The 22,638-nt window shown below is 37.4% G+C and overlaps 1 protein-coding gene across 1 annotated transcript in view; it reads right to left on the bottom strand.

The window, feature by feature from the left end:
• Positions 1 to 294: 294 nt before the first annotated feature.
• The window catches only part of LOC146460615 (uncharacterized), a 49,807-nt gene continuing 27,463 nt past the window's right edge, over positions 295 to 22,638 (bottom strand). The window contains exons 17-32 of the mRNA XM_085088051.1: positions 17,456 to 17,748; positions 16,386 to 16,545; positions 15,474 to 15,625; positions 14,582 to 14,810; positions 13,877 to 14,221; positions 13,037 to 13,150; positions 11,827 to 12,110; positions 10,942 to 11,193; positions 10,082 to 10,571; positions 8,813 to 8,956; positions 7,925 to 8,065; positions 6,255 to 6,380; positions 5,186 to 5,332; positions 1,386 to 1,520; positions 667 to 792; positions 295 to 435 (exon numbers count right to left, since the gene is read on the bottom strand). Coding sequence (XP_084944177.1) covers positions 341 to 435; positions 667 to 792; positions 1,386 to 1,520; positions 5,186 to 5,332; positions 6,255 to 6,380; positions 7,925 to 8,065; positions 8,813 to 8,956; positions 10,082 to 10,571; positions 10,942 to 11,193; positions 11,827 to 12,110; positions 13,037 to 13,150; positions 13,877 to 14,221; positions 14,582 to 14,810; positions 15,474 to 15,625; positions 16,386 to 16,545; positions 17,456 to 17,748 — 3,233 coding nt within the window. The 3' untranslated portion in view covers positions 295 to 340. The remainder of the gene's footprint in view (positions 436 to 666; positions 793 to 1,385; positions 1,521 to 5,185; positions 5,333 to 6,254; positions 6,381 to 7,924; positions 8,066 to 8,812; positions 8,957 to 10,081; positions 10,572 to 10,941; positions 11,194 to 11,826; positions 12,111 to 13,036; positions 13,151 to 13,876; positions 14,222 to 14,581; positions 14,811 to 15,473; positions 15,626 to 16,385; positions 16,546 to 17,455; positions 17,749 to 22,638) is intronic.

The following is a 22,638-nucleotide window of genomic DNA, read 5'->3' as shown; positions in this document are numbered from 1 at the left end:
TTGGCCAGGACTGTAGCTAAGACTCAATTTTTAATTCCGTCTTGTATCCACAGGCTGAAAACTATGTTTTTAGCACTAAGTTTTTTTAGCACTGTCCAGATTTTTCGTCCTCCCCGCATATTTCAGAAAATTATTTAGCAACAAGGCAAAGGTAACTTTTTCCATTTTGTAGATTTCAGCAACATTGAAATCACAAGCAAAGTTAAATCATAAGAAATCTCAGTAAACGAACGTGACAATCTTTAATATATTGTTTCCTTCTGTGACATCTTTAAGCAAATTCAAGCAAAATGATTAAACATTCGAGGTTTTTATTGCGTGCGGTAATCTTCAATCTTAATCATACTCGTTCAAGAGCTGAAGTCAGCAAGGTAGTAATCATGACAACCAAGAAAGTCCAGACTTTTGCAGCCCTGTTTGCGGGAGATCTGTTAGCTGTAGAACAAAACAAAAACCGCAGTTAAGGTGTAGATCGCAATCACATTTCTGATTGAAGTTTCGATTAACAAGTTTGAACATTCCTCCACTATATGATTGAATCGTGCAAACGAAAGGCAGTGAGCAGAACCTCCCTTTGATGTCGTTTATTAGGAGGTACAAGATGGTTAAACGTTTGAATACGTATCCTAAAGTGTGAATTTTACAGAAAGAAAAATGTGCACTTACTGCCACAATAGTATTTTCCATTTCCATGATATCCTTCAGGACAAGCACACTCAAAGTCACCTTCATTGTTAATGCAGGTTGCTTCATCAACGCAAGGATAATCATCCATATCACACTCGTTAATATCTACAACAAAATAGCAATATACAATATTTAAAAGTTGAATCGTTTCTTTTTAACTACTGATCTTAACGAAGACCGACGGACAGGCCAAAACTATAGCTAATAAAGACAGTAGTTCTTGAAGTAGGGCTACAGCCGTTTGACACACCGAGTTATTTTTGGACTTTCGCCGGTCGGTTGGCATCTGTATGCCGATAGCTAAAAAAAATTTCAACAACAGTGACAATTCCCGTCAATTCGTCTCAACTAAGTACTAGGCAAACATGTCCGATTTTCTTTTAAGTAAAGCTTTTATGTCTCGATATCCCACTATGGTTATTTCTGCCAGCCAGTGGTAACACTACTACTCTCTTTATTTAAAAAGTGAAACTTAGTCCTTATACCAATGTAGCAAACGAACGAGTACAATTGAAGTTGTTGTTGTTATTCTTGTTAACTGAACATTCCATATGATATATTCATACCCTATAAACTTTGCAACTTGCTTCAACTCAGCGAATGACGATCAATTGAGATATGCTCTTTGAATGTTCCCTCGACTGATTTTGATTTTACGATTGATTACCTTCAACTCTTGTATTACATGTACGTATTACCTTCACACTTTTTCTTTTTCCTGTTGAATTCAAATCCGTGCTCACATCGGCAAATATAGTCCCCAAGCGTGTTCTCGCAAGTTAAAGAGTGGTACGTTCCACATGGCTTCTTGTATATCTTGCATTCATCGGTATCTGGAAATATATTGTGCAAGTGAGGGATCGTTTTATCATGGGCAGGTCGCCATCTTTCGACTGAGAAAAATTAAAAACCTTAGCAGTGACGTGTAAGGCCTGGGGCAAACGTCGAATCTAAGTCGAACTTAATTCGTCGAACCCATTAATTTTGAAATAGGCGCATGAATGGTGCGACGTTTGCCGCAATTAAGTTCGACTCAAATTAATTGGTTCGACTCCAGCATAAGTTCGACTTGCCAAGTCGGATAATGCGACAGTGGTTCGGCGTTACAGCAAACGCCGTTCTAAACACGTGCTGAACTTAATTCATAAATCATGCAAATTCCAAAATAATTGATTCAAATGTGATGGACTGCGCAAAAGTCACAAAAATACCGACTCCCCCATCTGCCAAACGCTATTTCCCCCCCTGACAAGCATGCGCTGTACAAAGACAATTTCGCGACCAGAAATGGCGAGCTATCGAAAGTCATTGCTGACATCGTACAGGGTGATGAAAATGTGTTTTTCGTGTTTCATGAACACTAAATATAAATGATTGAAATGCGAATTGCCTATTTGCAATACATGCTCAGTGTTTGAGTGTTTTCTTTCTATTTTTCGCAATTAATTGCCAAAGAAAAGCCCGACAAGCACTGTATTTCGGCATTTCGCTAGCAAGTCCTAGCAATAACTAGCCGCACATCAAGTGAATAGGGACCTTACGAATGCAAGACGGTGACACCAAGGCAAACGTCATTTGAAAGTATAACTTTATTTCATTTGTGCTACTTCGCGATCATTTTAACTCATTCAACTTGTATACACAAACGACAAACTAGCCAGGAACCAGATTGATAGGAGTACCGTTCAAGTTAAGGAAGAGAATGAAAAATTCACTCCCGTGGGTTCACGTTCTCTACGAAACCTTGAATTTGATCATTTCACGTTGTTGTTTTGCAGAGGACGACAAAGAAATGTACCAAAATTTAAAACGCACGTGCAGAGCGATTGTTTTTTCTCATTAAGCTTTTTGTGTTGTGGTGTTGTCGTCGCCGTCGCCGTGGTGTTTTCGTAAGGTCCCTAAGGCCCGGTTCATACGTCGAACTTTACATGAGCCGAACCTAATAATTTGGTTCGGCACATGTAAAGATCGACGTATGAATCAGTTAGGATCGACATATTTGTATTTGGGTCGACCCGCCGTTCTATTCGACTGCGCCAGTCGAATAGAACGGCAAAAGTTCGACTTCGATTTAGACGTCGAACTTTTCATGTGCCGAACCAAATGCATACGTTACGTATAAATTATATAAATTATATCTATCCCAGAGGTCTGCGCGTTCCATCGACTTGGCATGCCCAAAGGACTCCATTCTGAACAAGATGGCGGGATAGGAATGTGCTTGTTCTTCTTGTTTCGAAACAACTGAATATACTTGTCTGAGATAAGAAAGATTAAAAAAAAAAACGAATCTATTCTTGAAGTGCACATGCACTTCAAACCGACAGAAACTTTCCAATACAGGCTATATCAAAGGCGAAGCGTCAAGACTTCTCAGAACAAAATCTTCAAAAACAACATTTGAAGAAAACATTACTCTATTCAAACAGAGATTACGCAATAGAGGTTAACTCGATAACCTTATAATAAAACTCTTTCAGAAGTCAACCTCCGCGAAAGAATGTCGGCACTACAAAACAAACTAAAAACCCGCAAAAACATTTTGAAGTTTGTTATGGAATATCGCCCTTCTTTGCCTAACCTTAAACAATTCAGATGAGTAAATACAGGAGGCATAATCAGGGATGGAGACCGTAAGCGTGGGGTCCACGCTTACCCATGAGTTGTACCAAAAAAAATCTATTTTTAGAAAAAATTGCCCCCCCCCCCCTCCCCTTCTCACGTCATAAACCCGCGTGAAAACACGCAAATTTGCGTGGGCTACTACCTTATATGTGACACGGAAAGCAGCTGAGAAAAACTTCACTAAAGATAAAAAAGTCCTTACCTGTCTGAGTACATGTCCGTAGAGTGTAAGCTTTTTTCATTCATTTAACAGTAGCAACGCGCGCAGCGCCACCGTTTTGGCGCCTTTTTGACTTCACTGTGAGAGTCATGTGATCAATAGGCCGCCTATTCCAACTTTTCCCGTCTTCTTTCAATTGTTACCTTCTCTTTGTGAGGGTCTAATTCCTTAAATGTGGGCACTGAGGAGATATTCCCTGGTAGAATTTTAAAATTTGGACGCCGTTTTGAACAGGTGGAAAAAAATTTCAATTTCTCCACGCGCGATCCTGGCCGTTTACACGCGTGCGCGCACGCGCGTATGGCGCAATTTTTTTCTAAAAATAGATTTTTTTGGTACAATACATGGGGACAGGCCCACAAGTCAAATTGGCATCTCGTTACGGTCTCCATCCCTGATTATGGCTCCTGGTAAATGACACTTGATAGAAAATCTGCCTCTGCTAAGGGAGATCTACAAAGACCCTTCCTTATACAGAAAAGGGAGATCTTTCAAAGACGTACTCGTGAGAGTAAATTAGCTTTGAAGGTCATATTCTTCCTATCTCGCTCAGTAGGAGCCGTGTTTGGCCTGTCTTTATTATTTTACCAAACAAGCTCTTCCATGTCAGAATTCATCTTTCCCGCCATTTTGAATCTTGTTGAGTAAAAACAACAGCCGCTGACCACGAAAATCTACTTTCTCACTTTAGCTTTAATTAAGTTCGACTTCAGTTAGGTTCGACGTCTGAATCAACTGCCGAACTTAATTATTTGGATCGACCTTAATAGGTATTAGGTTCGGCTCATGTAAAGTTCGACGTATGAACCGGGCCTAATAGCACGGGGACACGTGCTTATTCCCGTGTTTCACGAAGTGCAACTTGAGAATTAGGGTCGACGCAGGTTTGACGTTTGCTACCACACTGGAATTAAGTCGACTCTTTGTCGAACCTATTTTTAATAAATTCGACGCGACTTAGATTCGACGTTTGCCCTAGGCCTAAAAGAATTGCAAAAATCTTAACAGAACCTCTTTTTCCTAGAAGAGATCAATGAGGAACAAACAATACTCGGGGACAAATATTATTTTGTATTTTAACACCTTCTTGCTGTCCTTCTAGTGTTAGATATTAGCTAAAATTAAGCCAGCCGAACGCAATTACAAAAGCTAAGAGCGACCCTTCCTCGCCCGGTTCCAATTCTCTTCGTATTGCATGCCCCGTTATTTTTTCAACGTCGCAACAGAAAATTCGAGAAAAGAAACAGACTTCACAGGCAGTTTTTATAACACCAAATGAAATTATTTCGCCGAAAGCTTCCATAGTGTGTTGACTGAAAACGTTATTTATATTTACTATCTAGGGCTGTACGACAGCGATACTAGTCCTTATCTGCTATAACTGCAAACTGCTCTTCACGGAAATTTTCAAATAGTAATTTCCATCGAACTGAAACGATTCAATTGAAAATAAAGGAATATCACTTAGTAAATGCCATCAGAAACGTTCCAGTTTTAGTACGGTGTTTCGGGGAACGTAATCGTATTTTGACAAATCACAAAAAAGCGAACTTGAGACATGTGATATGTTATAAACTCAGCTGTCTTCATAAGTATTCTTTACTTATATTGTTACAATGTTTATGATTACTCTGAAGGCCCCAATCTCCTTACCTTCGCACGTAATGTTTACTGATGATGGCTGTGAACGTCTCGTGTTTTTGAAACCCGGCGTTATGCATCTACACTCAAAGGATCCAAATGTGTTGATGCACGTCTGGCCAGTATCTCCACATTTTCCAAGCTGGCATTCGTCTACATCTTGAAAATAAAAAAAAATCAAGACAGGGTTAATCAGAAGCCGTTGAAATTCCCTTTTCTTAGACGGACGATTACTGAAAACGTTGGTGGGTATTGTGGAAAATATAATAGTAATCGGAAGATGGTACGTTCGACTCGTGTTGGGAGAACTCGGATTCTTCCAAAAGAAATTAACTCCCAGGGTTGCATATGTTGGTTAAAAATACGTTTTGTATCAAGTGTGTGCTAAGAATACAACTCGCTCTTGAAAACTGTGTTTTATTCCATTTTGTGTTTGTTGGCGTTCAATGACACATTGAGAAATAAAGAAATCTGCAGCTGCACGAACAACCAGAGTTTCTTCTAATTCGGTGCAAGCGAGAGAGAGGTGTCCACTCGGATGATCCCCATTAGTCGTTGTTGTTTGTCATCGGACAGAGCGAAAAATTTCCGATTGGCTGGGATTACTCAGTCGCGTCCAGAAAATTGTGATTGGCCCAGAGGCGTTGAGGAAACAATCTAACTCTCTCAGCGAATTTGCTTGCGAAAGCAAATACCTTTTCTCGCTTTTGCTGTTGAGGAATAATCTTCTTGTCACAAGCTCAAAGAAAACCTAGTACGCAGGCCTGTAAGTATCCACAAGTTAAAGCTGGTGATACCTTGTACTGTCAGCAGTGGTTCTAACTGATTCGTTCTTTCCTTTCGGTGGCTTAGAAAGCTTAGAATACGGTGCAGAACACGCGGTTACTTATACAATGCGTGGTGCTTTTCCGAAAATTTATGAGAAAAATGCAAAGTTCATGCTAATGTAAACTATTGACGCCCCCCCTCCCCCCCCCCCCCCCAACGGGGTGGAATAAACATCGTATAGCTTCAAATTCCCCATCACATAAGTAAACAAGTTGCATACCGGTATTCTCTATTTCTCAACTCAATCAAATACCTGAGCACTGTTGATACGGATTTTCCCCAACAAAACCGGTCTTGCATCGACACTCAAATGAACCTTTGGTGTTCACGCAGATGGCGTTTACAGGGCATCTCGTTTTGTTGCTGCACTCATTCTTGTCTTGAAATAAAACAGTTCGGTTAGATTCACTATATCATCCAGGATCAACATGATTTAGCTAAAGAGGGTAGTTAGTAGTTTGCAATCAATTACTAAATATTTAATTCAAGTGCTAAATTCAAGACAGTAATTTTTTAATTGAATCTTTGTCAAAAGCGAAGCTACATCTCTACACTGCACTTGGTATACTTAAGCTAGCTTGAGAAACACGATATGGGGATTTTAACAGAAGAGAGTAGATGAAGAGATAGCAGTTCCCACCCTGTTCCTGTTATACTACAGAACAAAACCACATCACACATTCTTTGGGAATAAGACAGGCCTCCATCTCAATATATTCCTCAAAATTCTGTCAGTTCAGTAAAGTATTGAAGGGAACTTCTCATTCAAGTCAACTACAAAAAGGTCTTACCAACTCCATTGATATTGTTAGCCCCTAGAACGTGCTACTACTGTCCTCTCGATTTTATGAGGTAAAGCACCCAGCATAATAACCATATGTACTAAGTAAAAATGTACACGGGACACAGTCTGAGCTTAATCTTGACGGCATCAGTATAGGTGTGTGCCCTTTCCCCAGCCAGATTTCAACCTCGCAGCGTCATCTTCAGATTGATATGAAAGGAAGGACTGCAAAGTTTAATGTCTAAAGGACCAAGGTCCAAGAACAGGCTCCCTGATTGCATGTCGCCATCGTTAGCCATTACAACACCCCACTCAGGAAATAGCATCACCCACCTATAGGATTACTCAATCACCTCACCTCACTATTATTATTATCATTATTATTATTATTATTATTATTATTATTATTATTATTATCATATTATTATTATTATATTATTATATTATTATATACAGGCAAAAACTAACGAAAGAAAAGTCCTACGTTTCGGCGACATCTTAGCGCCATTGTCAAGGGAAACTAAAATTAAATATGCGATGTCGCCGAAACGTAGGACTTTTCTTTCGTTAGTTTTTGCCTGTATATGTTTATCTAAATCATTGTTGATTATTATTATATTATAGTTATATTATTATTATTATTATTATTATTATTATTATTATTATTATTATTATTATTATTATTATTATTATTATTATTATTATTATTATTATTAGTATTAGTATTATTATTATAAGATTTTCTTCTCTCTAGGTATTAACTTCTGTAAGGCTGTATTTCTCAACTAACTTACTTAATATGTGTGTGCGTGTGTGTGTGTGTACCTGTGCGCGGTCAAAGTTAATTATCATAAGTCCATATTGTAATTCTAATATAAGATAGCTATTTTTTAAAAGTGAGGAAGCCTGACTTTATAAGCCTCGTGGTTTCTTTCAGGTTTTCTCGCCATTTATTTTCTTTCGTCAATTTTCATCATTTTTTTTCCATCTGTAATTGTTGTATGTGGCAAAAATAAATATTGTATTGTATTATTATTATTATTATTATTATTATTATTATTATTATTATTATTATTATTATTACTATTACTATTGATATACGGTATACCTACAGCATAACTTAAATGCGCATTGAGTACCTAAGCAGTCGAAACCATCTCCAACGAAACCATTCTGGCAACGACATTGATATCGACCGGCAGTGTTGATACAGTCAGCATCATCGGAACACTTGTTGGCATCTTTGTCATGTTTGTTGTCTTTTTGGCATTCATCAATGTCTAAAAAAAGCAATAGATGTTAGTCGATAGGTGCCTTTTCTTTTTTTGCGTCGAACGTTGTAATACACGGTCATCCAAGTAAAATTTCTCGTCCTGTTAGTCAGTATGGTGTGTAACAGTTAGTGTCTCCGTATAGCGTTAGTTTGGTAACAGATGCCTAATAATAATTCCTGGGAGTGACTTGATTTTTACCATTAAGGTAAGGACCAAAACGAGCAATATTTAGCACAACAATATTACAGGAAGACTATTTGTCCAACCTTCTTAATTATCCATTATTCTACTTTTATATTTTCCCTGCAATACCAGGAAACGTAGGGCGAGACACACGATTTATTTTGTGATGATTATGTCGTATAACTCGGTTCCATGCATTGATGCACCTTAATCTTGTATGCGGATCTCAAATTACGGAGTGTGTACAGTTCCCGTGATAATTTTGCAAAGCGAAAAACAGACAACCACATACTCTTCAATAGAATGCTAAAGATTAGGATAGCCTTTCTGCTTTTCTGTTGGTTTCACATTCATCAGTAGGTAAAAGCAAGCAAACAATTGTTTGGGGGGCGCGAAAGTTGCTTTATCGGTGCGCCCGACAAAGTGTAGAGGCGCTTAAAACCACAGGATTTTTTTTTTTGCTTTAAGACGTTTGCACAATATTCCTATTGTTGTACCTATATCCATGGATTTGCGCTTGTCTTATGAAGTTCGGGAAAACAGGTACTAAGAGCAAGGGAATGTACTTACCAATACAGTGACTGCTTTTGCCGGTAAAACCAGATTTACAAGAGCAGGAGTAAGACACTTTTCCACTGTGTATGTTCGTTTTATTTTCACAAACTGCTCTTGGAACATCGCAATCGGGTAATGCCTTCATGCATTCAGTTTCAGCTGAAACAAATCAGTCGATATTGAAAAAAAGGTTGGCGAACATTCGCTTTGTTTTCATTCTAGAAGGCGAGAAATGGTAATATGAAAGCAAAGTGGAGACTTTCAGCCTCGCACTATCATGAATTGAAGTAATTCTAGAAGTATTTTGGCCAGTAACCTTCCTTCCAATAGAATTGAAGAAACACAAACACATACTGGTGTTTCTTTGGAATTGCTGAGGGAGAATGAAAAATAAGAATTCATTGGCCCTCGTCAGTCTTGACACTATGTATAAAAACACATACTGGAAAAACAGTTCATAAGGTAAGTTCATGAAAAGGTGATTAATTCTTTTTGCATCTTATCTGAAGGCCATATGGTCCAATTCTTGATCTACAGTTCACTCAGTGACGTGAACAAGTTGAACATGCTCATTGCATGACAATGTTGTCCAATGACTGACAACAATCAATGAACGTGAAACACGAAGCTACGAACATCATTTCAAGAAACGCAAGTAAGCCAAAGCAAGAAGTAAACAAGAATAGGCCACTTCCGAGTTGCTCTGAACCTCGTTGTGAAAGCGAGGCTAAGTGCAAAACTTTTCGTATGAAAACGCATACCTTCATCCTCTCTTGATGAAAATTAGTTGTTGTTTTTTGCGTATGAATGAAAACTTATTTTCATAATAAAAACTTTGCACTTAGGCTCGCTTTTCCAATGAAGTTTAAAGCAACTCAGAAATGGCCTATTACTTGAGCAGTGATTAATTCAACTGAATGTAAATATATGAAACATATATTTTGAACTGCGGATGAAAGAATTCAACTATACCAGTGATGCAATTGTTGCAGGCACCTTGTGCAACGTGATGAACAGCATCAATGTAAAGTCCTGTTCATGACTTCGATTGGATCAATTTGAAGGTAATGATTAATAAATTAAAGTACTACTTCATTCATATTTTCAATGGTAATTAGAGCTATAAAGAATGATAAAAAAGTACAACAAGGGAAAAATCAGAAAAATGTTCAACAGCTTCCGTAAAAAATTCAAACGATACCGGAATGGCGACAGAAGACTTTTGCATTCCATCAAAACTATAAAGCTAAAGGGTATAACTATTGATAACATATAAACACTTACGTTTGCATTCTTTTGTTGGATCTCCATAGAAATCAGTTCTGCATCTACAAGAGAAGCTTCCTTTGGTGTCAGTACAGATCGCATCTTTAACACAGTTGTGAGTGCCGATCTTACATTCATCAATATTCACACACTTCTTTCCATCCCCAGTAAAGCCTTTAGCACAAACACAATTGTACGAGCCATTCCTGTTAACGCACTCGATTCCATCTCTTAATAAACCACAGTTATCCTCCTTTAAGGCGCATTCGTCAATGTCCTTGCAAGAGAGCCCATCTCCTTCAAAGCCTTTGTTACAATGACAATCGTAGCTCCTCTGAGTGTTAACACAGCTGGCCCATTTGTGGCACTTGTGAATGCCAAGCTCACATTCGTCGGCAAGTACACAGCTTTTAATTCCATCACCAACATAACCTTCCTTACACTCGCATTTGTACCCACCAGGAGTGTCAATACATTGGCCGAGCGACGCATGACATTTACGACTAATCTGCAAAGCACAATGTAAGTCGTGTTAACAAGTTGCAAACTTGAAAATTAATAAAAATTAAAATTAATTATACATTAAGGAGTTCTGAGTTGCACTATAATTTTCAAGCGTTACTTACGGCAGTTGGAAATTTTCTCAAAGTGTTTGAGAAAAACAACATAAAACATGCTTGCAGTTTTTCAGGCTAGGCAAGACCGTCAGTTTGCAATGGGCGAAATGCTTACATACTAGTTCTTCGAATACCTCCAATACCCTTAAAGTAGCGCATATCACTTTTTACAGAACATGTAACTTAGAAGAATCAGTGCAACAACCAGCACACAAATTGCGCCTGCTACTCACACGAAAATTACAAAAAAAAAAACCCTACCGATAGGTCGTTGCACTCCTTTATATCTTCGCAGGTTCGACCATTGCCAGAATAACCAGTCTTGCATTTACAGTCGTAAGAGCCGATTGCATTAATGCAATGTGCATATGGACTACATTTGTGCTGCTTTGAAGTGCATTCATCCAAATCCTTGCATTGTTTAAAGTAACCGTGGTAACCAGGCTTGCAGGCACATTGAAAACCTCCAGGATAATTCTTGCAGAAAGCATTCTTTTGTCTCTCGCAGTTTTTCTAAGGAGATAAAGACCATTCATCATAGAGCTGTGATTATTGCTGTCTTTAAACTACAATTTCTACTACAATTATTAATTAATTTCTATGAAAAATTGATGTCATCTACAATTAAATGATCTGACGTTTTAAGAAAAGTTGTAGTAATGTGTTTATAATCCATTTACAGAGCGTAAAAGGAATAGTAGCATTGGGTAAGGATGCTGAGATTCGACCAAGATGGCAACCTTCATCCTTAAAAAAGGTTTGAATTAGCATTTGATGCATTGTTTGCTTCCATAAAGACTACTGATGAATGATACCCGTGTTCTCTCTCAAAAAAAGATTACGCGCAAACGCCTCCTGTTTACTTGTGCCACAGGAAGGAAATAGAATTCCGCCATACCTACAATCCTAGAGGAAAGTCTTCAATGGGACAACGCTTAATTTTATCACATAAACACGGGTATTGAACTTTTCATGAAATAAAATTAGGCTGATAGTGTTTTGTAAAGTTTCCCACCCATTCTCCCCACAATGTTGACTTGCAAATAGCCTTCTGGGCACAGTTCAACGTTGTATAAAGAGGCGGGCGAAATCTGCCTAGATGAAGCTAACAACAAAGCAATCATTATCACATAAGGAGCAAAATACCTTGTTAGAAAGTACTTTGCATTCATCTGTGTCGACACAGCTCTTGCGGCCATCACCTTGAAATCCTTTCTTACAAGGACAGGTAAAGCTTCCGATGGTGTTTTTACAAATGGCGTCTTTGTGGCAAACTTTCTGCTTACACTCGTCCACGTCTAGGCAGGATTTCGTGCGGGGATTATTACCCGTGAAACCCTTGGGACAAAAGCACGTGTAATATCCTGGGGTATTTTTGCATGCCGCGTGTAACCCACAAGCAGCCATTCCTGTCATGCATTCGTCTTCGTCTACACCACAAAAAAAATGTTTCAAAACAGTTAACAAAAGACCAGTAGGTAACAAAAACCTATTTCCAAACATCATTAAAGGTGACAATCATAATAATAATAATAATAATAATAATAATAATAATAATAATAATAATAATAATAATAGGGTCTGGATAGTATCATTACAATAGCGATTAACAAAGAGACGAATCCTTTCCTGAGTGACGACAGAGAAATGGCCTATGTGAGGTAGCTTAAAGTAAAATGCAGGCGAAGTGTTAGGGGAGGGGGGGGACCCGAGAACAATGATTATTTTGGGTCCTAGTGATGGAACGGTTTACAACCCTTTCAATTACATGGGCAGGGAAAAGGTTCCCTTTTTATTTCAGATTTCCATGAGTTTAGTGATGTCCTCGTGTAGCCCTTGCCAGGTGTTGTTAATCTTATGGTCTCTTTGTTAAGCGCTATTGTAATGATTTAAATATCAAGCTAGTCAAACGCTTTGTACATTAAGTAACTGAAGATGACAGAAGTCTCCGTCGAAACATGTTTTGCAAACTTAAAAGTTTTGTCGTTTTCTTTAAAATAATGATAAGATGATAATAATAATAATAATAATAATAATACTAATAATAATAATAATAATAATAATAATAATAATAATGATAGCTTGATAATTTTTAGTAGTACAAGAGAATCTCATCGGACTTGAAATCTAAATTGAATCCGGCGTTGTGTCTTAAAAAGGCACACCAATATTGACTTACTGTAGCTCGAACAATAACATGGTGAACCTGACAATAAAACAGCACATTTATTTGGAGTATTACGCGACGTTTTACCGACAACGTTAACCGTGTTAAAAATGGGTCATAAACTCGTTTTGTTTTTGAAAACATCTGCTCAGTTCAGCTGTAAAACTAGGTTATATCCAGTATACATACCTTTGCATTGTTTCCCGTTCCATATTTTCGAAGGCAAACACTTAAGCCGAGTAACAGTGAATGGAATTCGGCTATGCCAACACTTCTCATCGCCACTTTTGCAACGATCAGGGACTTTTCAATTGAAACGAAAGAGATATCACATATTTTAAATTGTGAATCAGGAAGCAAAATTACAGAAAAGTGACGGTGAATATCTATCTAAGTGAATGTTACTAGTAGTATCACACTATTGATTTTTGAGTAATTAATTAGGAAATGTTTAAAACACGAGCAGCGGTGTTTTATCGTGATTTAAAATCACGAGGCGCAGCCGAGTGGTTTTAGACCCTATAAAACACGTGCTGCGAATTTTTTGAACGGCTTCAAAAACATTCATGACTAGAAAAGCGTGGTTCAAGAGATATCAAAACAATGATGCTCTTGTGAACATTGGAAATTAGCATACGAGAAAAACATTAAACACCGCATACTAATAAGGAGGAGGATTTATCGGGTTTTAAAACCACTGCACGTGATGTTTTATCGACCATTTGATAGGTAAATAGGCTTATGAATTATTAATGACTTTTGAAGAGTAGCTAGAGCAGCACGAATAAACTAAGCAGGTGTTTCTATGACTGAGGGTATTTGTTTATAAATGTGCGATTAATTTAAGAGTGCGCGCGGGTTGATTGCAAAACATCTCTTTTTGTTTCTTCACCAATGTATCTACGCCAACAATAATTTTTGCTTGTCTCGCAGAAGTGGCTCACACTGAACGTCTGTGTGATCAAATGAAATCACTGTAGAAGCTTCAAGAAATTTAAAGAAGCTATTATAAGTATCGCTAAACCTTACCAGGAACATTTTTGTAGCGAACTTCGTGAGCCCTCTTTCGGGCGTTCCTTCCCAGTATAAACAAACCATTGCCAGAAATATAATTGATAAATTTTCCAGACTCAAGGCATTGAAATTGATCTTCATACATCAGTTCGGTCTTCCCTTTCTTGAGGTTAGCAGGATCTACTCTCTTATTGCTGACATAATCCAATTCCTTTCTGTCATGGAAGGTAAGTCGAGCTAGACCTGCATGAGCTTTGGCTTGGAAGACAAGCATAGTGTCCACCTGGACAATTTGTCCACGGCACAACCTGGATTGGCGGTATTTTATGTCGATGATCCTGTCAAAGTGGTCAATTTTCTCTGAAAGAAAGACAAAAAATTCCTCGATATGAAATTAATGCATTTTGCCTTTGTATGGCGGGTGTTTCTTCCCCTTTGCTGCGATAATAACTTATACGTTTGGAAATCTCAAGCTTTATATGAGTGTTTCACATTAACGGCCACACGAGTGACCAAACGTCATCCGATATGGTCGTATCGCTATTTTCTATTTCATCATAAAGTGGAGCTCACTCAAAAGCATACTCTTGACCGTCAGTAACTGCATGGAAGATAGGAGACAAGGAACACCATTAGAGAGCTTTTAAGTGAAAGATACTCCAAACGTGTACACTTGGACTCCTTTTTAGCAGAATAATAAAAATTAAGTCCAAGACTTACTACACCAAGCACTAAAAACAACTTGTAGTTCCTTGCTCTTGAAGAGGTTTTTTTTCTTAACATTCCTTGCGTCAGTTAAATACTCGATCACATAATCATCTGTGTTCCAGTTCACTTTATCCACGCGTCCAGATAGGTACTCCCCATTACCGTCTGGTCTGAGACTTGGGGCGATAACACAGGTGTCCACAGTCAGCTCTGTTTTCAATGGCTTATAGTATGGAATAACCTGAAATGTTGAATAAGATATACAGAGTTATGCAAAAGTAATGCCGAATATCGCCAATTTCTTACAAGAATTTTGAAATGTTGCCAAATCAGTTCGCCAAACATTTTCCCAACGTAATTGCGTCCAATTTTGACAATAAGGCCCGCTCAAAACGGCTACTAGAGGCATAGCATTCATGATTGATGGCACGAAAAACGGTCACGCCAATTTCTTGTTCTTGAGGGGACGCATCTTGTAATTAATTCAGTTTTGTTTCAAGTAAATTGCGTTATTCCTCACTTTCTAATAAGGCTTAGCACTTCTTGCTAGTGTAAAGTGAAAAGAAGTTTATCGATATTTTGTGCATGTCAATCACTGTTCTCTAAACCTCTCCTTCAAGTAATAAACGTTGTTAAACATCTTTATGCCTGAAAAAGCAGAGGAGACCAAGACCATTGACAGTTGCTTTGTATGATATCAAAACCGTCTTTGCTTAACTTATCTTAGCCCGTATATAAACCAGCAAGTGGGCTATGGACATGCCCTTTGAGTTACTAAATCCAAAATCTAAGTGCTAAATGGCCGCTGTGGTCAGCAACTGCACAAACTTTGCATTTTTTAGTATTTTGGCAAGCAAGTGGGAAATATTGAGCATTTTTTATCTCTTATAATAAATCAGTGTACCTGTGTGTAATTTACCGCACCAAAACGCTCTTTCTTGGCAACCTTAGAGTCATCTATTACAACCACATCAATGGCTTCGACACGTTGCAATTTCCACTTTTTATACGACATAACACGTGGGTCTTGTAACACGAACACTTCCTGGCCTCTACCTGTTGTAGACCAGAATTGGCGACCGCATCCGGTCAATTAGCTCATCTTTATGATGCTTTGAAAATAACTTTAATTTCAAGTGTTTCACGCAACACTAGGTGGATTGTCTCATTTTCAGATCATGAATCTGTTGGATAGATAAGACGTAGCGAACCCTGGCAGAGACCAGATTTCTACTACATTTAATGAGAGCAATAAAACTCAACAGCTATAAAAGTGGTGACAAAAGCAATCACAGCTGAATAGATCGGTAAATAAATAAAAATAATTAATTCATCAATCACATGTCTGCTCATGTTTTGAAGATTGAAAATAGTGCTGAAAGTTAAAGACCCGCTCCAAGGTGCAAGAGATAAAGTACTGAGTTTTTAAAAAAGTTATGACCTCATAAGTACATATATTTACTATTTTCTTCGGTAACAGTTCTGTTATTTACAAAGACGGTAATTAAATGCTTGCGTCAGGTTATAAAGACGGAATCGGAATTTTCTTCGGGATTTTTGTGATAAGCGTTTGGCACTGGCACTAGTTACGTGCCGGCACGATGGCAAAATTTAAAATCCATCTGTTCACCCTTACACATTTCACCAGTAAAGGGGCACAAAACACTACAAGGCAGAGTATCATAAAATAACATTCGTAAAAATCCCTCAGCAACAACTCTTGATCTGCCGTTAAGTTATTACCCCTTAATCAGTGGGCACGATAGCGAAACTGTCGCAACAAATTTTACACTGAATTATAATCTAAGGTACTTACTCAAGTAAGGAACTCCATAGATTTCTATTTGCATACACAGGAAATCCCCTCGATCCCGCTTGGCATCATAGGGAAATATCCTCACATAGCGACCTACTCTTCGTTGTTTAGCAACGCTGTAAACCTTCTCTTTATAAGATCCTCCTCCATAGAACTCGGGCTGCAATTGAAACGTCATAAATTTGCACACAAACTCTTGATAGATTTTTTGCACTTAAAGGCTCGCCAAAGGGTTATATATTACTCTGTTCCTAAAGTGACAGTTGTGTAGAATATATCTTTTTCCTACATAACTGTCCTTTGTATCTTTAATTTTTCGCATTTCCTTGACAAAAAATCCAGGACGCTGTTTGTCTTTATCTGCTTTACGGGGGCCATTGATCTCATTGGCCAACTTATTCAGTGGAGAAAAAGTTAGAATAACTTATTATTTTAAACAAAATTTCTGTAAACGCTTCACAAAGTCAAGATACAATAAAAAAACTTACGTTAGCCCTAACAAGACCGGGCCTTCGTTTTTAAAATATCTGAGGCCGGGAAAAGGGGATTTTCGCTTTTATTTTTGCAAAGTTATTTTTTAAGTGTAAAGGCAATGAAAATGAGACTTGGAGGATAGATACTACGCCCAAGGGTGATTTCTTTGAGGTCATTAACGGAAAGTAGAATTACGTAACGATTTCAAAACGTCGGCCATCTTGGATCCGCCATCTTTGTGTTCTTGATTTACTCGAGAACCTCAAAAACGTAATTAAAAATTAAAAGGAAAAACACGAAAATGATACAAAAACATCAAATTTACTGTAAAAAAGTCAACTGTTGCACTTTAAAAATAGAAATCTTTTGGGTGCTTAAAAACCTGTTTATCTAAAATTGGTTGTCGTGGTAATATCAAATTCAGTGAACGCTAACTTACTATACTGACCAGACTGTCCCCAGATAAATCGAGAAATTATATAGCATGGTCCAAAAAAGTAATAAACCCGACCTCTTGGATTGACAGCATTCAGCGAGAACTAGTCATTACATTTAGTAGTTGTTGTTGTTGTTGTCGTAGTGGTTGTGGTAATTACCTTGATGTAATTCCAAGCATCCCAGAAGTCTTTTTCGGGCGAGATCTGCACCCTATATCTTGTCACCCAAGATCTCCTGCAGCCCTGAACTTCAAATCCGCAAATAAGATAAAAATTTTCCAAGTCGAATTCGAGGTATGGGTGTTTATCCTTTTTTTCCGGAATCCATCCGTTGTTCTCGCCAAGCCGTGCCTCATTGATGTTAGCCATCACAATGTCCGTACTCGAGGCAGTAATACTGCTGTCTCCAATGATTGGCGAGTCATTTGAACCTACAAGAGGCTCGCCACAGTCTATAAATAGATAATGTAGGGAACGATTTAGCACTTAGTTCATTCCTTTATTGAAGATTGTCTCAGGTTTGTCTTTTCTTCTCAGAAAAATGATTCGCTCTGACGACGGGCTAACGCTCGAAATGCCAGCACTCAAATCTTTTTACGGTGGCCAATTTACCTTAAGTTATCAACTCTGTTGATAAACCAAACATTCGTTTTTACTCCCCACCGATGCAGCACTGCAGTTTCTTTAGAAACTAACACCCTTATCTCGGTATTTATTCATGCTTTGTGTCATTGTTCTTTAATTTCATAGTTAATAATGTGCGTGCGTAAACTCTACTCCAATACAATGTTCACTTATTATAGCATATTGGTGCATTTTGTAATATAAGCTGTAATGTGTGTTACTCCTTTGACTTCAGCCGATAGGTGTATAACGTCCCCTCCTGATTGATTTATAATAGTTTGCAATATAACCTTCTACGGTCTAGAAATTGAAGGCGAAATTATGCATCATTCTTGTAACTAACTTGTTAAGGGCATTTCTTTCTTCTGTTCTTTTAAAAAAGTTCCTATTTTTAGTTCTTTTACATTTAAGCCACGCCTAATGCATTTTGTAAATTACGCCTGCTATTAAATTCGCCATTTTGCGTGAACACTAAGACAGTTTTTGTCCTTACAGTGTTTCCCTTTAAAGCAACTTGTTTGAAACGCGCCCTGTAATAAAATCACAAAAATTCATGGAATAAATTATAGATAACCTTTCGCTATTTCCATACTTGAATCAGTAGTACTATCATTCAACGTCCGATGACAAACACATTTTTGAAAATGAAACACTGCTTTCTCTAATTTTTGTGGCCTAACCTTTCGAACATAAAACTAGAGTTATCGTGGTCTATCATCACCTTGCACATTAAAAATGTAATTTGAATCGCGTTCCCGCAGCCCGTAGAGGCGATCTTAAATTTAATATACCAGGCTGTACCTCCGTGGTGAGGTATTTCAATCATAAATTTTCAATCCTCATCCTTGGTTGTATTCATGTTTGCACGAGTAAACTTAATTGACAGGGTGTTCTATAATCAAGGCTCGAACTCACACTTACATTTGGCTTCGTTCGCAGCAATATCATGGAGAATCATCAGGAATAGAACTGTGATTATGCTTTTAGGAGTCCTCATCCTGATTTTACAGTGTTCCCAAGCGGGAAGTGTATTGATACGCGAACTATTGTTCCGTCATAGGTATCGTGTTTGTGGTGCGCGCGCACCAATTAGAATTCTATAGTATTACTGTGCAAGTGACATTCTACAGGACCAACGGCTATAAAAGTTAAACTGAGATAAGTTTGCGCAGAGTTTATTCAAATAAATACCTACATTAAAGCGTAGTCCTATTGGTAAACTAGAACAGCCACCTCTGTCAAATTCCATATACATTACTCAAGGCTTAAAAAACAGATTCAATCATTTTCAAGGACTGGATCTAAGATCTGGAATCCCAAGGCATATTCAAGTAATTAAGCAAAAAATATCTTTTAAAGATTACCTCCAAAATCTGCTACTGCAGTTTTTGGAATATGAGGGAGCTTACGCTGATAATAATAATAATAATAATAATAATAATAATAATAATAATAATAATAATAATAATAATAATAATAAAGTCTTTATTTCCTCACAAGATAAAAAATACATATCTCATGTCACAACATTTGAGTAAAAAGTACCTACATCTAAGTTATTTACAATTAAAATACGCTCACATAGCTAAATTGTGTTTAAAAATTAGGCAATTAACGTAAGAGTTCTTGAATCTATCTGTATTAACTTTCGGATACTGACTTGTTTGATTCCTTAAATTGTAAGTCGATACTTTCTTCTTGGGTAATAGTCCCCTTAGAGGGTGTCGGTCTATGCCAGATACCTTACTAAATACTTTTCTATCCTGCTTTTCTAGAAGGTTCTTGATAGAAAACGATTTAGATGTATATTTACGTTTGTAACATCTTTCTAGAAAACACTGCATAGCTGTCAGCTCCGCCTCAGAAGGACCATATTCCGGCAACCCATAAGTGATGCTAGGAAGCACAATACTTGAAAACAAGTGATTTATTTCCGCCTGAGAGTAACCTTCCTTACGTAAGGATCTTAATAAAACCTATTCTCCTAATCATTGGAATCCCAGAACTTTTTATACCATTTTCTTACTCCTTGGCGCACTTAAAAATTTATAATCATATTGTTGTTGTCATTGAAATTATTGTTTGGTTTAATTATTGTTTGTCATTTATGTTAATTAATATTAATTATCTACATGATAATATTATGTATGATTGTATTTTCTCTTATGAGGCAGTCAGCCTAAAACTATTGTAATAATATATTAGTCATATTTATATTAATTCGCTGTGTAATTACTCTAAGGTAAATAATTCTACACTACCCGCCTAGATTAGCAAATGTTAATTGCGGGTCCAGTGTTATTGTAATATTTAACTACAAAGATAAATAGAGTTGAAAGCTGAAATGCATGCGTTACAAAAACAAAAGATGAGCGCATATAATAATATGGTGAAGTCCAAGCAACAACCGCGGACGATAATCCTGCTGGTATACGTTGGATCAATTGTTCATCTGATCGGCTTAACAAATACAAATGATAAAAGAAGCAGAGACCGATACAACGTAGAATTACGGTTTAAAGGTTACTCTATTTCGGCTAGCCAAACCAGCCTTCTTCAGGTATAATGAAAATTTACATTGGGACACTCTAACCGAGACTCAATACGTAAGGCCAGGGAAGCCTTTTCAATCTCAAAAGGCAGAACACTTTCTCTACATGGCCTTAATATTCGCGAAAAATGTACTAGCTTTTTTCCTTTTATTATTTTTTTATTTTTTGTTATTATTATTTCATTTGCTTCATATTTTACACTGTTAATCAATTTAGTTTAACGTAGTTCCGCTATTGCGCAAATATTTGTCAGCTATATAAGCGTATGTCCCAATGTAAATTTTCATTATACCTGAAGAAGGCTGGTTTAGCCAGCCGAAATATAGTAACCTTTAAATCGTAATTCTCGGTTGTATCGGTCTCTGCTTCTTTTATCAATAATATGGTAAATTTTATCATGATGGCAGTCATGCGCAAGCTGAAAATAATTGAAAGCGCAGAACCGAAGATTAACTTACGTTTCGTTTGATTACTGTTTTTCAAAGGAACTTAAATAAGTTTTCAAACAACCACTTTTAACAGAATCAATGCAGATTTTATTGCCCAGAAACAGTTCATGCAGAGTTGGCAAGTAAGACTTCATAAGCCAGAAGAACGTAAACTCCAGTATACAAGGCTAGAGATAAGTACTTGAGAACATCGAATTGTAATGTTACGACAACTAAGCATCAAAATGAAAAACACATTTAGCTAAACACTGGTATCCAGTTTTGTTTTCGTCAAATTTTTGAAACAAAACTTTATTGATAGACCTCATCACAGGAAATTTCTGCTGTGTTTACTAAGGACCTTAAGTTGGGGAATTAACTTTCTCGTTTTCATTCCATTAACTTTTTAGGGTCAGGCAATGTTTCACTATTTAAGTTTTACAAATATATTAGAGTTTAAAGGGGAAGTATCATGAAAATTTTATGTCATTTCAAAGCCCAAAATAGTTTGTCTGACAACAGAAACAAAAAATAATTGTCTAGTTTTGTTATAAATTATCACCCCCATTGTAATAAAATTGTCGATTAGTCCCCCTGGGCAGAGAAAGAGTTGGTCGGAATGGATTAAAACTTGAAAAATATTAGACTAATGTTTTTCAAGTTTTCGCATTTTTGTTTCAAAACTGCGCTAAAACAGAGTACGAGTTGTTTCTGTCAAGAATTGGGTTGATTTCTCTACTCTCGTTGTTCTAGATTTACTTTGTATCAAAGTCAAGGACTTATTTCACCTTTTTTAACAAAAGAGGTCAAAAACCTCATGATACTTCCCCTTTCCGTCGCCCTACCGCGTCTTGAAGGTGCGCGCGGGCTCGTTCTCAGCGGCTGAGAATCAAGCCTAGTGTGGGTAACTTAAAACATCTCTCCGCTGTCCGACTTATGTCATGATCAAATGTAACTTACCTTGAAAACTTGCTGGCCAAAGAACAGGTTAAAACTCAAGTTTGTGGGATTTTAGGGAAGTAACATATAACTGTTTAATCTCTTAATTATTTATTTTAAAACTTTTGTTTGTCGTAAAGATGACAATTGACCAAGCCACTATATTCACATAAGCACAAGAACTAAGTTAACTACAATAACGGACACGAGAGGCCGGTGAAAAAAGAGTAAATTTTAACTTCTTTGTTATGTGCATACAACTTGGCTTGTCGCAGTAGCAAAATGGAATTTTTATTCCAAAAAAGAAAAACGGATACAATTTGGGGGGTAAGGGTTTGCCAGCACTTCTCTTCTCAGTCTTTGCATTACAGTGGAGATATTATGGTCGGCTTCACCCCAATTTCGGGGACTATTGCCATCGTATGAACCACCCAATTTCTTCAAATAGTTGACTCACAGAGGACTAAATTTTGGTCCGTGCAACTCGTTCCACGAACACAATCGGCTTTGAATTGAAGGGTTTAGACCTCAGGTCTTTTCCCATCAGCTTGTCCCTTCGTGTGAAATGTTCGTCCAGCGAGCTAGTCCCGGGAACTTTTTCGTCGAGGTTGAACAGATTTAAATCTGAGCCGAACCGGATTTAAGATCGCAAACTAGCTAACTTCGACACCAGCACACCCCATCTCATCGTTGTCTTTATCAACTAGTGGAGTCAAGAGGAATACTGTAAAATGAGGCACATGTCATGGCTCAGCTGCTACTTGCACCAAAAAAAAAAAAACCAACTGTGAGATATGTC

The sequence above is a fragment of the Pavona decussata genome, unplaced genomic scaffold, assembly GCF_977016875.1.
Source record: "Pavona decussata unplaced genomic scaffold, jaPavDecu1.1 SCAFFOLD_210, whole genome shotgun sequence".
NCBI lineage: Eukaryota > Metazoa > Cnidaria > Anthozoa > Scleractinia > Agariciidae > Pavona > Pavona decussata.
This window is presented reverse-complemented; position numbering and strand designations above follow the sequence as displayed.